The sequence below is a fragment of the Mus caroli genome, unplaced genomic scaffold, assembly GCF_978045245.1.
Source record: "Mus caroli unplaced genomic scaffold, Mus_caroli_1 scaffold_8, whole genome shotgun sequence".
In the NCBI taxonomy this organism is placed as follows: Eukaryota; Metazoa; Chordata; class Mammalia; order Rodentia; family Muridae; genus Mus; species Mus caroli.
In genome coordinates, this window is record NW_028227263.1 from 66,240,720 (window position 1) to 66,252,816 (window position 12,097).

Below are 12,097 nucleotides of genomic sequence, written 5' to 3' on the forward strand. Positions count from 1 at the left end.
AATTAATAATTTTGCCAGGCAGTGATGGACAATACACATCTTTAGTCCCAATAGTTAGGAGGCAGAGGCAGGCAGATCTCTGTGAATTTGAGGCCAGCCTGGTCTACAGAGTAAGTTCCAGGGCAGCCAGGGCTGGAACAGAGAGACCCTGTGTCGACAAACAAACAAAACAACAACAAAATTATAATTTCATAACTTTTTGAATTCTTATACCATGAGTAAGTTCACTTAGCATATCACTTTTCTCATTGATGTGACAAACAATTTGTGGGAGTAAGGATATATTTTGGCTCACAGTTTCAGAGGCTGCTGGCCATGCTGATAGGAATGGCATGTGGGGTAGGAGCTTAGGATTGTTACTGTCACAGGTTGGTGGGTCAGGAAGGTCAAGCTAAACTCTCAAGGTCCATGTCTAGTGGCTTGTATATGCCATCTAGGTCCTGTGTCCCAAAGATTTCTACAACCCGTCAAAACAGCATCACCAGGTATCCAAACACATTAATCTTTCAGATCCAATGCATAATAGTCAGATTTTTCCCAATTAGAAATGATTATTTACAAGGTTGATGCTTTACTTTCCAGTACAGCCTAATGTGACTAATTGTACATATTGTGTATTAGTTAGTGTTCTGTTGCTGTGAAGAGACACTATGACCTTATAAAGGAAAATCATTTCATTGGGTTCAGATGTTTAGTCCATTATTGTCATGGCAGGAAGCATAGTGGTACACAGGCTGAGATGGTGCTAGAGTAACTGAGAGTTCTACATCCTGATCAGTAGGCAGCAGAGAGGGCACAATGGGTCTGGCTTGAACATTTAAAACCTTAAAGCCCACCACCCAGTGAATTACTTCCCTCAACAAGGCCACAGCTACTCAAAGAAGGTCACGCCTCCTAATAGTTCCACTCCTTATGAGCCTATGGGGGCCACCATTTTCATTCAAACACTACATACTGTAAAGTTGAAGTTTCTTCAATTCATTATGTAATATATGCTTAAATTTTATGCATATTTTATTCATTATTATGGCTCTTATTTGTTATATTTTATTTATTATTTATTTTTGAGACAGGATCTTTCACTAGTTTGGCTAGGCTTACTATCCAGCAACCCCTTATAGACCCACCTGTCTCTGTCTCTTGGGTTTGTGAAGTGGATATCAACTCAGCTTCTTATGTTTGCAGTGCAAGGAGCTGAGCAGTCCTGCCAGCCCTGTGTTTGTTTTTTAGAAGAGATCTCAACTTCAACTCCTTTCATAGCCAAGAATGACAAGAGTTGACAGGGTCTCTTGGGACCAGAAGACTGGAAGGCTTCAGGGTCAGTTAAAAAGAGATACAAAACTGTTTCCCAGCTAGATGTGGACGAGACTAATCTCAGCGCTTGGGAGGGGAGGCAGGAAGATCCAGTCTTCCGGCCTCCCCTCCTTGGCCTTGGCCATATAGCAAGTTCCAGGCCATCCTGTGCTACTTGATCCAGTCTCAAACAACAACAACAATAAAAAACAACTGTCCTTTATCTGTTACATATCTATAGAGAAATAGTGGGAGGCCAAGTTTGCATTTCTGTTGTCCAGAGCATGACTGTGGTAACTGTTTTCTCTTGCAGCATGTTAAATGATCTTGATGACTCTGGCAAAGAAAAGGACATTCTTAGCACCTCAGAAGAGCTTCTGTCAAAACCAGAGGAAATGACCACACACAAGTCTGATGCAGGAACCAATAAAGACTGTGATGGTATAAAAACGTATTTCAGTTACTTCAAGTTTCCACACACAAACACACACACGCATCTTTCAAGTCTTCTTTACAATCACAGTGACGTTCAGATCATTCAACTCCTTCATTGTATATGTTCTGATCGGGGGCTGGATGGCCATTGCCTGTTAAATCATTCCTTTTCCTATCTTTAATGCTGGGATTAAACCCAGGGCCTCTGTGCTCTACAGCTTATCTGTCTGCCCAGTCGTGCCTCAGTTCTTTCTGATTCTCTCTCTCTCTCTCTCTCTTCCTCCTTTCCAAATATCTAGTATAAATAAGCCAACTTTTTAAAATGTATTGTTTTTATTTATTCAGCTCCTGGAACACAGGAGCTCTTTTCTGTTCTCTGAGTATTTCTGAAGGTCGTGAGACTTTCTTTTTTTTTTTTTTGGTTTTTCGAGACAGGGTTTCTCTGTATAGCCCTGGCTGTCCTGGAACTTACTTTGTAGACTAGGGTGGCCTCGAACTCAGAAACCCGCCTGCCTCTGCCTCCCGAGTGCTGGGATTAAAGGCGTGCGCCACCACGCCCGGCAGGTCTCTTGAGACACTCACAAAGCACATCCACACTCTCCTGCAGCTCGTGTGCCTGTGTGTGGACAGTGGTCTCTGCTGTTTGTCCTCCCCAAGTTTATTTTTTCATTTTGATCTCTGCTTTTCTTACTGGAAATGTCCCTGAAAATGTTCCTCATTCTTCTAAGAGCCCTACAGTGCAAACTGTTGAGTCCTCTTTTCATCTCCTTAAGGTAGTTGCTGTTATCTCTCATTGGAGATAAAGAAAAAAGGAAACTAAGGTACAGGAGAATTAAATAATTACGTAGCTGCAGAAGTAAGGCAGCGGGCGGCAGAGCTGGGATTTGAACCAGCAGCCTGGAGGCTCTTAAATTTCATTCTGGTAACCATGGTACTAACCTGTTTCTCCATCTCTAAGTTTCCCTATTACATTGGCTCCAAGGATAAGGATGTGGTCAGAGGCCTTTAGTGGACATGAGAGACTTCCCTCTTAGCTGACATCATATAATTATGAACCTTTCTTCAAGATATTTCTCTTCTTCCCTATAGAATTACAAAAGACCAGGATATAGGACTCTAGAAACAGCAGGTCTGAGGCAGGAAAAGTGAAGGGATGCTGTGTCAGCTGTTAGTGCAGACCTGCAGCAGAAACCTGTCTCCTGCTCCTGGGAGTGGGGCTGCACTTTCTCTTGGACCTTACTGAGTTTTGGGTTTTTAAGAATAGGGGTCTCACACTGTAGCTGAAGCCGCTTCACCTTGTGAGAGCTGAGATCATAGGCAGGCAATACTGCACCTCTCTCAGGTGTTCTTGGAGAAAACAAATAATGCCTGCCTTGCTGGATAGTTGTTAGATTTCAAGTGTACTGTAGGCCTTCAGTAAATGGCAGCTATTATTATATGCCAGTCTAGTAATCTTTCCAAGAAGGAGCATTAAGATGGCTATTGTGTTTTTATGAACTCTCCCTAATTCCATAATTGTTTCCTCTTCTTAGAGCTACAAAGCAGCGTTTTGATAACATGTTCTAGAATTTTGCCTTGAGTCCACACGAAGATTACTAGTTTGTAGCTTTTGGCAACCACCCTTTCTTTTCCTTTGAAAATCAGAATAATGGTTGTCTGTCGTGTCTTTCTCTTAAGGCCTTGGTCAAGGGTTTTCCTGCTCGTCTGAGTGAGATGTGGCCCGTCAGCAGGGAAACTTGAGCTCCTTGCCACTGTAGGCACTGGTCTCTTTCTGAGCCTGCCTGGGCTTTACATTTCTTCAGACCACTGTGCACCCTCCTTCCCAGTCTGAGCTCCGTACATAGGAAAGCAACGTGCCATAGGGACTCAGCCGCTCACAGCCATGCCCTCCCCACAGCTCTCAGCAGACGGCCGTACTTCCTGGCTCTCCTGCAAACTGTTGTCCTCACAGTTTTTGTATGCCTGTTTTTTCCTCGTGTCTTCCTCCTGCCCCTTAAACCCATCAGCTGTTTTTCTTTTTTTATTTTTTGAGACAGGGTTTCTTTATGTAGCCCTGGCTGTCTTGGAACTCCGTCTGAAGACCAGACTGACCTAGAACTCAGGGATCACCTGTCTCTGCCTCCCAGGAACTAAGATTAAAGGCATGTGCCATGCCCAGCCCCCGCTGGCTAATTCCATCTGCAGCCATGTGCTCTCATTTATCTTCTCTGAGCACTTGTCCTTTCTTACTTCCTTGCCTCCAGAGAACGCTGTCTCCCTGGAGCCCATGTAAAGTGACTTTTTTCCCTTTGTATTGTAAACCCTTGACGTTGAGTGGGCACTTTCTTGGCTTATGTTGCTTCCAGACCTCATTTGTTTCCTATCCTTCATCTGAAACATCAACTCCTTTGAAATTACATCTCTTAGTTGTATGGGTTGATAAAGAGAAGGGTGGAGGGCCAGTGAGGTAGCACACTGGTAGAGTGCTTGCCTGGCATTTCAGGGCTCTGAGTTCCAACCTACTTGCTTGCTTACTTACCGAGTTACTTATTTATAATTGCTTTGTAGCCCAGCAGATAAGCATACAGCAGCAGCTTATCCATGTGATGGAGCACATCTGTAAGTTAGTTGATACTGTTCCTATTGATGAATTGAAAGCTTTGAATTGTGGGACCGAATTGCTTCAACAACGAAACATAAGGTATCTTGATTATCCTCCTGGAACATAATTGATTGCAGTTCTACTACTCCAAGTAACAAAATCGGCAAAGTGTCCAGGCTGTCTGGCCTAGACATAGGATGTCATTGCTAAACTTTAAATTTATCAAATTTTCAAACCATTCATTTCATTTAAGATTCATATTCACATTTTTGAGACAGAAGAGGGGGAAGTTCTATAGTTTCTGTTGGGGTTAAAAATGAAGGTAAACATTATGGCTGCTATAGCACTGATCATATTTAATCTACTTTCTTTCTTCAGGAGGAAGCTCCTAGCTGAAGCGGGTTTTAATGGAAATGATGTCAGACTTCTGGGTTCTCTGTGGAGGCACAGGCCTGATTCACTTGATAATACAGTGCAGGGTGACTCCTGCCCTGTGGGGCATCCTAATAAAGAGTTAAATTCTCCATACCTTCTCTCACATTCCCCTTCCACTGAGGAATGTTTACCCGCCACCACTCCAGGAAAGACAGGATTCTCAGCCACCCCGAAGAATCTCTTTGAAAGGCCGTTATTGAATTCCCATTTACAGAAGTCCTTTGTAAGTAGCAACTGGGCTGAAACACCAAGGATGGAAAACAGGAACGAAAGCACTGACTTCCCAGGGAATGTTCTCACCAGCACCACTGTGAAAGCTCAGAGTAAACAAGCTGCTTCAGGACGTAACATAGAGAGACACGGCCAGGCTTCCTATGATATCGATAACTTTAACATTGATGACTTTGATGATGATGATGATGACTGGGAAAACATAATGCACAATTTTTCAGCCAGCAAATCTTCCACAGCCGCCTATCCACCCATCAAGGAAGGTGGGCCGGTTAAATCTCTCTCAGAGAGGATTTCTTCAGCCAAGGCAAAGTTTCTTCCAGTGGTATCAACCGCTCAGAATAAAAACCTCTCAGAGTCAATTCAGAATTGCTCTGGTAAGTCTAAAGTAAATTGAACGCTTAGATATTATAGGAAAACAAAACTGTCCAAAATAGAGTTGTATAGCATAGCAGCAGTCATTGCCTGAGCGCTACATTGTTTCCATGCAAATTTCTACTGATAATATGAATTACAAATCACAATTTCAAAAGCAAGTTGCTCTTTTGTCTCTGTAGCAGCTGTAGGTTTATAAATGTGTAATTATAACCTATTGTAGTAAATCTCTAAAGTCATCCCAAATGCCTTTGCCTTTAAAGTAACAGCTTTTAATCCCTAAAACAATAAAGTTCAAGGGTGCCAAAGTTTTACCGATTTGGAGGTAGGCAAAATTAAAAGGTGAATTTATATACTCAAGATATGTATATTTTTAGAATTCTGGCTGCTGCAAAGTACTTCATTTATAAGTAGAAAATTGTCAAATGTCTCACAGCATTAAAATGTGAAGCAGCATAAGGTTGTGGAATCAGAAATTCAATAAATATTAAGTTAGTCATGGTGGTTCACATCTGTAATCCCAGCATGTGGGAGGCTGAGGCAGGAGGATGGATTATAGAGTGAGACCTTGTCTCAAAACAAACAAACATTTCCTAACTGCTTAGTAAAGGCTCCATGAGCCATGTCCTGAGTTGGGCTTGGGAATTTTTCAGAGAAGCAATGCTGGAGCTCACAGTTTAATGAGGAGTGAACTAAGCTACTGCAAAAGCCTCAGAGTGAAGCCTAAATTAATTTTAAAGCCTTACGTCAGCCCTATAAAGTTATCTCAAAGTGGTTTTACTGAAACAAGAATACATGTGCAAAGTTTTATGAAGTACAGCCCTCCCTATTTTTGCCATTGATGACTTAATAGCTCTGAGTTTGTTCTTAGAGTGATGCTGTTGACCTTTAAAATAGCCACTAATGGATTTATTTTGGTATGTTAGAATGTGTCATACTTGATGTCTGCAATTATCTTTGAGACAGTTGAGTGTTGGAGTGAGAGGAGCTGCCAGAGCGGCTGTGTGAGAGCCTCTTGTTCTCTAGAACCAACGCTGCCCCAGTAAGAATGCAAGCAGGGAGAGACAGTGAAGGAAGCATCTGAGAAGTTCAGGTGACACTGAGTTTCAGACCTGGGTGACTGTGACACCATTCACAGAAATAGGGAAGTCACAAGGATGAGTTTGATTTAGAAAGCAGTTGAGAAAGGCTATTTTCAGACTGTTGAACTTAAACAGTTGGGAAATCATTCAAGTAGACGTGTCTTTAGGGTGTGTGTAGAGATGGCTTGTCAGTTAAGAGCACTGGCTGTTCTGAGGACCGGGCTTAGGTTTCCAGCACTCTCAACTCCAGTTCTAGGGGAGCCAACACCATCTTTTGGCCTCCTTAGGCACCAGGCAGATATGTGGTACATAGATATACATGCAAACAAAACACTCATACCCATAGAATGAAAATAAAATAAATCAAAAAAATATTTATAAAAGAAAGCAGTGAGGGCTGGAGAGATGACTCAGCAGTTAAGAGCACTGACTCTCCCGAAGGTCCTGAGTTCAAATCCCCACAACCACATGGTGGCTCACAACCACCCATAATGAGATCTGATGCCCTCTTCTGGAGTGTCTGAAGACAGCTATAGTGTATTATATATAATAATAAATCTTTAAAAAAAAAAGAAAGGAAAGAAGGAAGGAAGGAAAGAAAAGAAAGGAAAAGAAAAGAAAAGGAAGGGAAAGAAAGAAAAGCAAGCAGTGTCTTACAGGCAGTTGGACGTGTGTGGGATGGAAACTTAGGAGGATGTCAGACAGCCAGTCATTCTCTGTACACAGATGATGTTTAAAATCACAGGACTAGAAAAATTCCAAGTAAGAATATAGCAAGAAACCAGTCCGAAATATTTGAAAGACTGCCAAAGTTAAGAGCAGAAGTGGAACTAAGAAAGGGAATTCAAAACTGGTTGAGTGTCTGGGCACAACTCACTGTGTGCTGCTCACTGCTGTGTCCTGGTGATAGGGCACTACAGCCCAGCATGGACAAACCCTAGGTTTGCTCTGCAGCACAGCAGAACTAAAACAAGTAGAAAGGGTACAGTTATCTTGAAGACCAAAGGAGAAATGGAAGGAAGGATGAACAAAGTGTATTGTAGGTACTACAAAACAGGAAAGACTTGATTAGACCCCTAGGAATGTCTGAGACTAATTGGAAAGGCAGCCATGTAAACAGTTTAAAGTGTGCTGTAGGGAGAGTGTGCCGTTGGGTCTTTGGGGGGGAAAAGGTAAGGCTAGACTGTGTCACTGTGTTCATGTACTGATGTTTTTTAAACATTGATTGTGTTGTAGATAAGCTGGCCCAAAATTTATCATCAAAAAATCCAAATCATGAACATTTTCAAAGTCTTAATTTTCCTCATACAAAAGAAATGATGAAGATTTTCCATAAGAAATTTGGCTTGCATAATTTTAGAACTAATCAGCTAGAGGCGATCAATGCTGCGCTGCTTGGTGAAGACTGCTTTATCCTAATGCCCACTGGTATGTATTTTTAGATAAGACTTGGCAGGAGTCCATTGGCAGATGTTAAGTGAAAGCTTGTTAATAGAAATAAAAAGAACACCTCACATTATTCTTAGTGTGTAGGGACCCTTCAGACCCCAAAACCACAGTAAGAAAGTGTCTGTTACCTCATCCTTTGCTCTGGTTAGTGACATGGTAAACTTCATAGCTGCTTAAGGTTGTTACCTCAAAGCTCGTTGGATTAACCGGATGTAGAACTTTTCCTTGGGAAATTTTTTTTCTAATCTAAATAGCCAAGAAGGGAACAGAGCATGGATGTGAGCAACCACGACCATTTCTGGCTGGTGCTTTGTCAGTGCTGCCCAGCGGTTCTGATCTTCCACTACAGAGTGAAGGCCTGGCGTTTCAGTGTCGTGCCGCCCCTTTCAAGAAGGGTGTGCCCACGGACAAGCCACTTCACTCTTTGTGGCTATGTTCAGGACAGTAAGGAGTAGAGTACCCACTTCCCAGATGAGGATCAAACGAAAAGGATGCAGCATGGTTCATTCTTAGCCTAGGCTTTGAGGAGTCTGGGGCTGTGCATTGTTATAAAAGCCTGTAAGCTACTCAGTGATTTCAAATCAAACACACAAGGACATTATCTAAAGCTTTCAGTTCCAGTGCTTGGGAGGCACAGGCAGTCAGATCTGTAAGTTCGAGGCCAGCCTGGTCTACAGAATGAGTTCCAGGACAGCCAGGGCTACATATAGAAACCCCGTCTCAAAAAAACAAAAAAACAAAACAAAGAAGGATGTTAACTAAGCAGTTAGGCTAGGAAGCAGGTTCCGTTATTCCATGTAGATCTTCTGTGTTGTTTCTCTTGTTAGAGACTTTAGCAAGTCCCAGTTGTTGCTGCTGATATTATTATCACATACTGTTGACTAGACATCTGAATTTATTCAAATTGGTTTAGATTTTTAAAAAATTATTATCACATAATTCTATATGTGATGGTGTGTGAGGGAGCTCCATGCACACCAGGGCATATATGTGAAGGTCTTGTCAGACTTGTGCAGCAATCTTTATCCAGGCCCTCAAACTGTTTTGTATTGGACAGAGATATCTTATCCACATTTCAGACTTTATTAACTTAGTGACACTGTGCCTCCATTTCAACCCTGGTTTGGTCCTTGAAAGTTCTGACCTTGGGAAGGACTTTGGCAGTCATCTAATCAGAGGCTTTCAATGGCTCTTCCCAGCTTCAGGAGTTATTTTCAAGACCTTTCCACTTTGATTTCAACCTCTTGACAGATATAATAAAAATATTCCAAATAAAGTTTCTCTTGGACAGCTCTTTAAACCATTGACCTCATGGATTTTACAGGATACCAGGACCTAGGCAGCTTAAATGTCATGTCTGAGTTCATGCAGCTGGCAGAGCAGGTCTCTCTTCTCAGCATCCCACTAATTCTTTGACATGTCTACATACATGCCAAAATGAAACTTATTCACTATGTGGAAAAGAAAGAGTGTAGTATATATTTTAAAAATAAATTGAAGTCCTAAAAACTACCTAGCTCAGCTTTTGCCATTAGTAGATTGGTGAAATTGCAAATTAACTAGAATATAATCATGTAGTTATTTTAAAATATGTTCTTGGGAGCTGGAGGCACAGCTCAGTAGTAGAGCACTTGCCCACTGTGCACGGAGCCCTGGGTTTGAGCCCCAGCATGGAGCAGGGCAGGCAGGGAAGGGAATGAGTACATACATGGCTTTCCCTTTTATTTCAAAGGAATAATTTTGATAATAATAATAATGGTAGTCACAGACTTAGGATTTTAGAGACCCCTTATATTGCTGGAAGCAAAAGAAGTTTACTCTATTCAGATTTCGCTGGTAGACTTTTTAAACAGTTCTGTTGAGAGTTCATTTAATTCATTATGGCAGATAGATAGATAGATAGCCCTGTGGGCAATACTACTTAATGCCCTGCTAATTATTTTAAATATTATATTGGTTTTCTTTGTAACTTTTACCTTCACACTCAAGTTGGAAACTGACGTGTTTTTCATTATTTATCTCTTAGGAGGTGGTAAAAGTTTATGCTACCAGCTCCCTGCCTGTGTTTCTCCTGGGGTCACAATTGTCATTTCTCCCTTGAGATCACTGATAGTAGATCAAGTCCAAAAGCTGACTTCCTTTGATGTAAGTTATTACATAAAACTATTAATAAAAATGCACCTTAGAAACACATGCCAATAAGCTAGGAAATCTTATTAACTATTGTTTAAATTATTAAAATAATTATTCTGGGTATATAGCTTCACGGCAGAGTGCCTAACATACTGCAAAAATAAATAAATAAATAAGATTAAATAAATAAAGCATACAGTTAAATTAAGATGTAGAGTTAAGCACATGTGTTAAAACATTTTGATTCAAATAGCCATCTGTAATTCAAAGAATGTATTTTATTAAGAACTCTTAGCCTACAGTTTGCTGATGTAGGTTTTGGGTTTGGGGGGGGGGTTGTTTGTTTGGTTGGTTTGTTGGTTTTTTGTTTTTTTTTTTAACTACTATAAAGGGGTTGGTTTCTTTTTTTGGCTAGTGATCATCATAGTTCTCTTTCCTATGCACATGTGTGTGCCTGCACACCTGTCTTTTTCCTCATTGCTGAGTTGAGGAATTATGACTGCTGCACTCTATAAGGTTAATCATTGCAAAGAGTTGGCTACAGGGTTACGAATCATACCATCTCAATGTGACAGCTGGTTTGACTTTTCTTCCAAAGAATGTCACTGCAGTGTTGGTAACCATTGCCCAGCTGTTCGTTCCCCTTGTTCTAACCAACAGTTACCATCACAGCAATGAGACCTGTAAACATAGCCAGGCCGACCATTGTGGTGCAGACCTTTAACCCTCAGCACTTTCGGAGGCAAAAAGAGGCTCCTCTCTGTCAGTCAGAAGCAAGCCTGGCATACGAGCAAGTTTGGGGCCAGGCTACACACACAGACAACATGGTCTTTTTTACAGATAGAGGAGATGAACATAGAAAATGGAACAGTGGAGAGCCTTTTGCAGTTTTTCTTGACACAGAAGCATCTTGCCATAGCCCAGGCTAGCTTCAGATTTGCCAGGATGGCAAGGCTGCCTCGAATCCCTAAACCTCCTTTCTCATCCTCCTGCCAGCTGGGACTCCTCACATGTATGCCACCACACCTAGGCGGGAAAGCTATTTTGAGTTGCGTTTAATGTTAATTTTTAAAAATATGTGTACTAGCTAGATGTGACACATGCCTATAATTACCAGTACTTCAGAAGCTGAGGGTACAGGAGGGTCACAAGTTTGAGACTCAAAGTGAAACTATTGACTCAGAAAACAGAACTTAAAAATAAAAATGGTGCATTGATTGTTATGGTGAGATATTTGTTTCTTTTGGAAAGTGTTATATATGACTTATAAAATATAAAACCTAAGCACGATCATGTCTGATTAATGTATAAATAAAATGAAATTTAAATTATTACTCTTACTTAGATTCCAGCTACATATCTGACAGGGGATAAGACTGACTCAGAAGCTGCAAATATTTACCTCCAGTTATCAAAAAAAGACCCAATCGTCAAGCTTTTGTACGTGACTCCTGAGAAGGTTCGTATTGATCTCACTCTTTTCAGTGTAATATTACAACACACTCATACATATATTTAAAGAACTTGGTGATAATTTTTTAAATACATTAATGAATTCTTGTATAACCTTCACTCCAGACCACAGATGGTAAAGTCTTCTCTGCCTCCTGTGTTGTTTGTTCTTTCTCCAGTTTGTTGTGAAACACTTAATTGACAGTGAGTTGCAGATCTGCCATTTTAACTCTCCTTTACCTCACTCTGCATTTCCTGACCATATAGCATTCCCTTAGGAACCACTGTGTAATTTACCCGTCAGGAAATGTACAGTGACACATACTGTTACTTAAGCCATTAACCTTTCAGTAATGACCTTTGTAAAAAAGGGAAAGAAAGAAAACCCCTATTTCATCTTCTATCTAAACAGTTTCATTATTTTGACATTTTGAAGCATAAGGGCCAGTTTTGAGGACTGTGGCTCAATTTGAATTTGCCTTGTTTCCTGCTGATTAAATCCCTATTCCTCACGTCGGCAGGGATGCCACAGATGTGCTGTGTGCTATCAGAAGACACTTGGCAGTGACTCATCCCATTACCAGCAGTGGTCACTGGCCAATCATGCGATCAAAATAGCATTGCCAGGCTG

General features: G+C 41.1%; 1 protein-coding gene across 1 annotated transcript in view; it reads left to right on the forward strand.

The window, feature by feature from the left end:
- The window catches only part of Blm (BLM RecQ like helicase), an 80,148-nt gene that overhangs the window by 26,127 nt on the left and 41,924 nt on the right, over positions 1-12,097 (forward strand). Inside the window, exons 5-10 of the mRNA XM_021167779.2 lie at positions 1,607-1,734; positions 4,276-4,408; positions 4,688-5,352; positions 7,669-7,860; positions 9,908-10,026; positions 11,360-11,473. Coding sequence (XP_021023438.1) covers positions 1,607-1,734; positions 4,276-4,408; positions 4,688-5,352; positions 7,669-7,860; positions 9,908-10,026; positions 11,360-11,473 — 1,351 coding nt within the window. The remainder of the gene's footprint in view (positions 1-1,606; positions 1,735-4,275; positions 4,409-4,687; positions 5,353-7,668; positions 7,861-9,907; positions 10,027-11,359; positions 11,474-12,097) is intronic.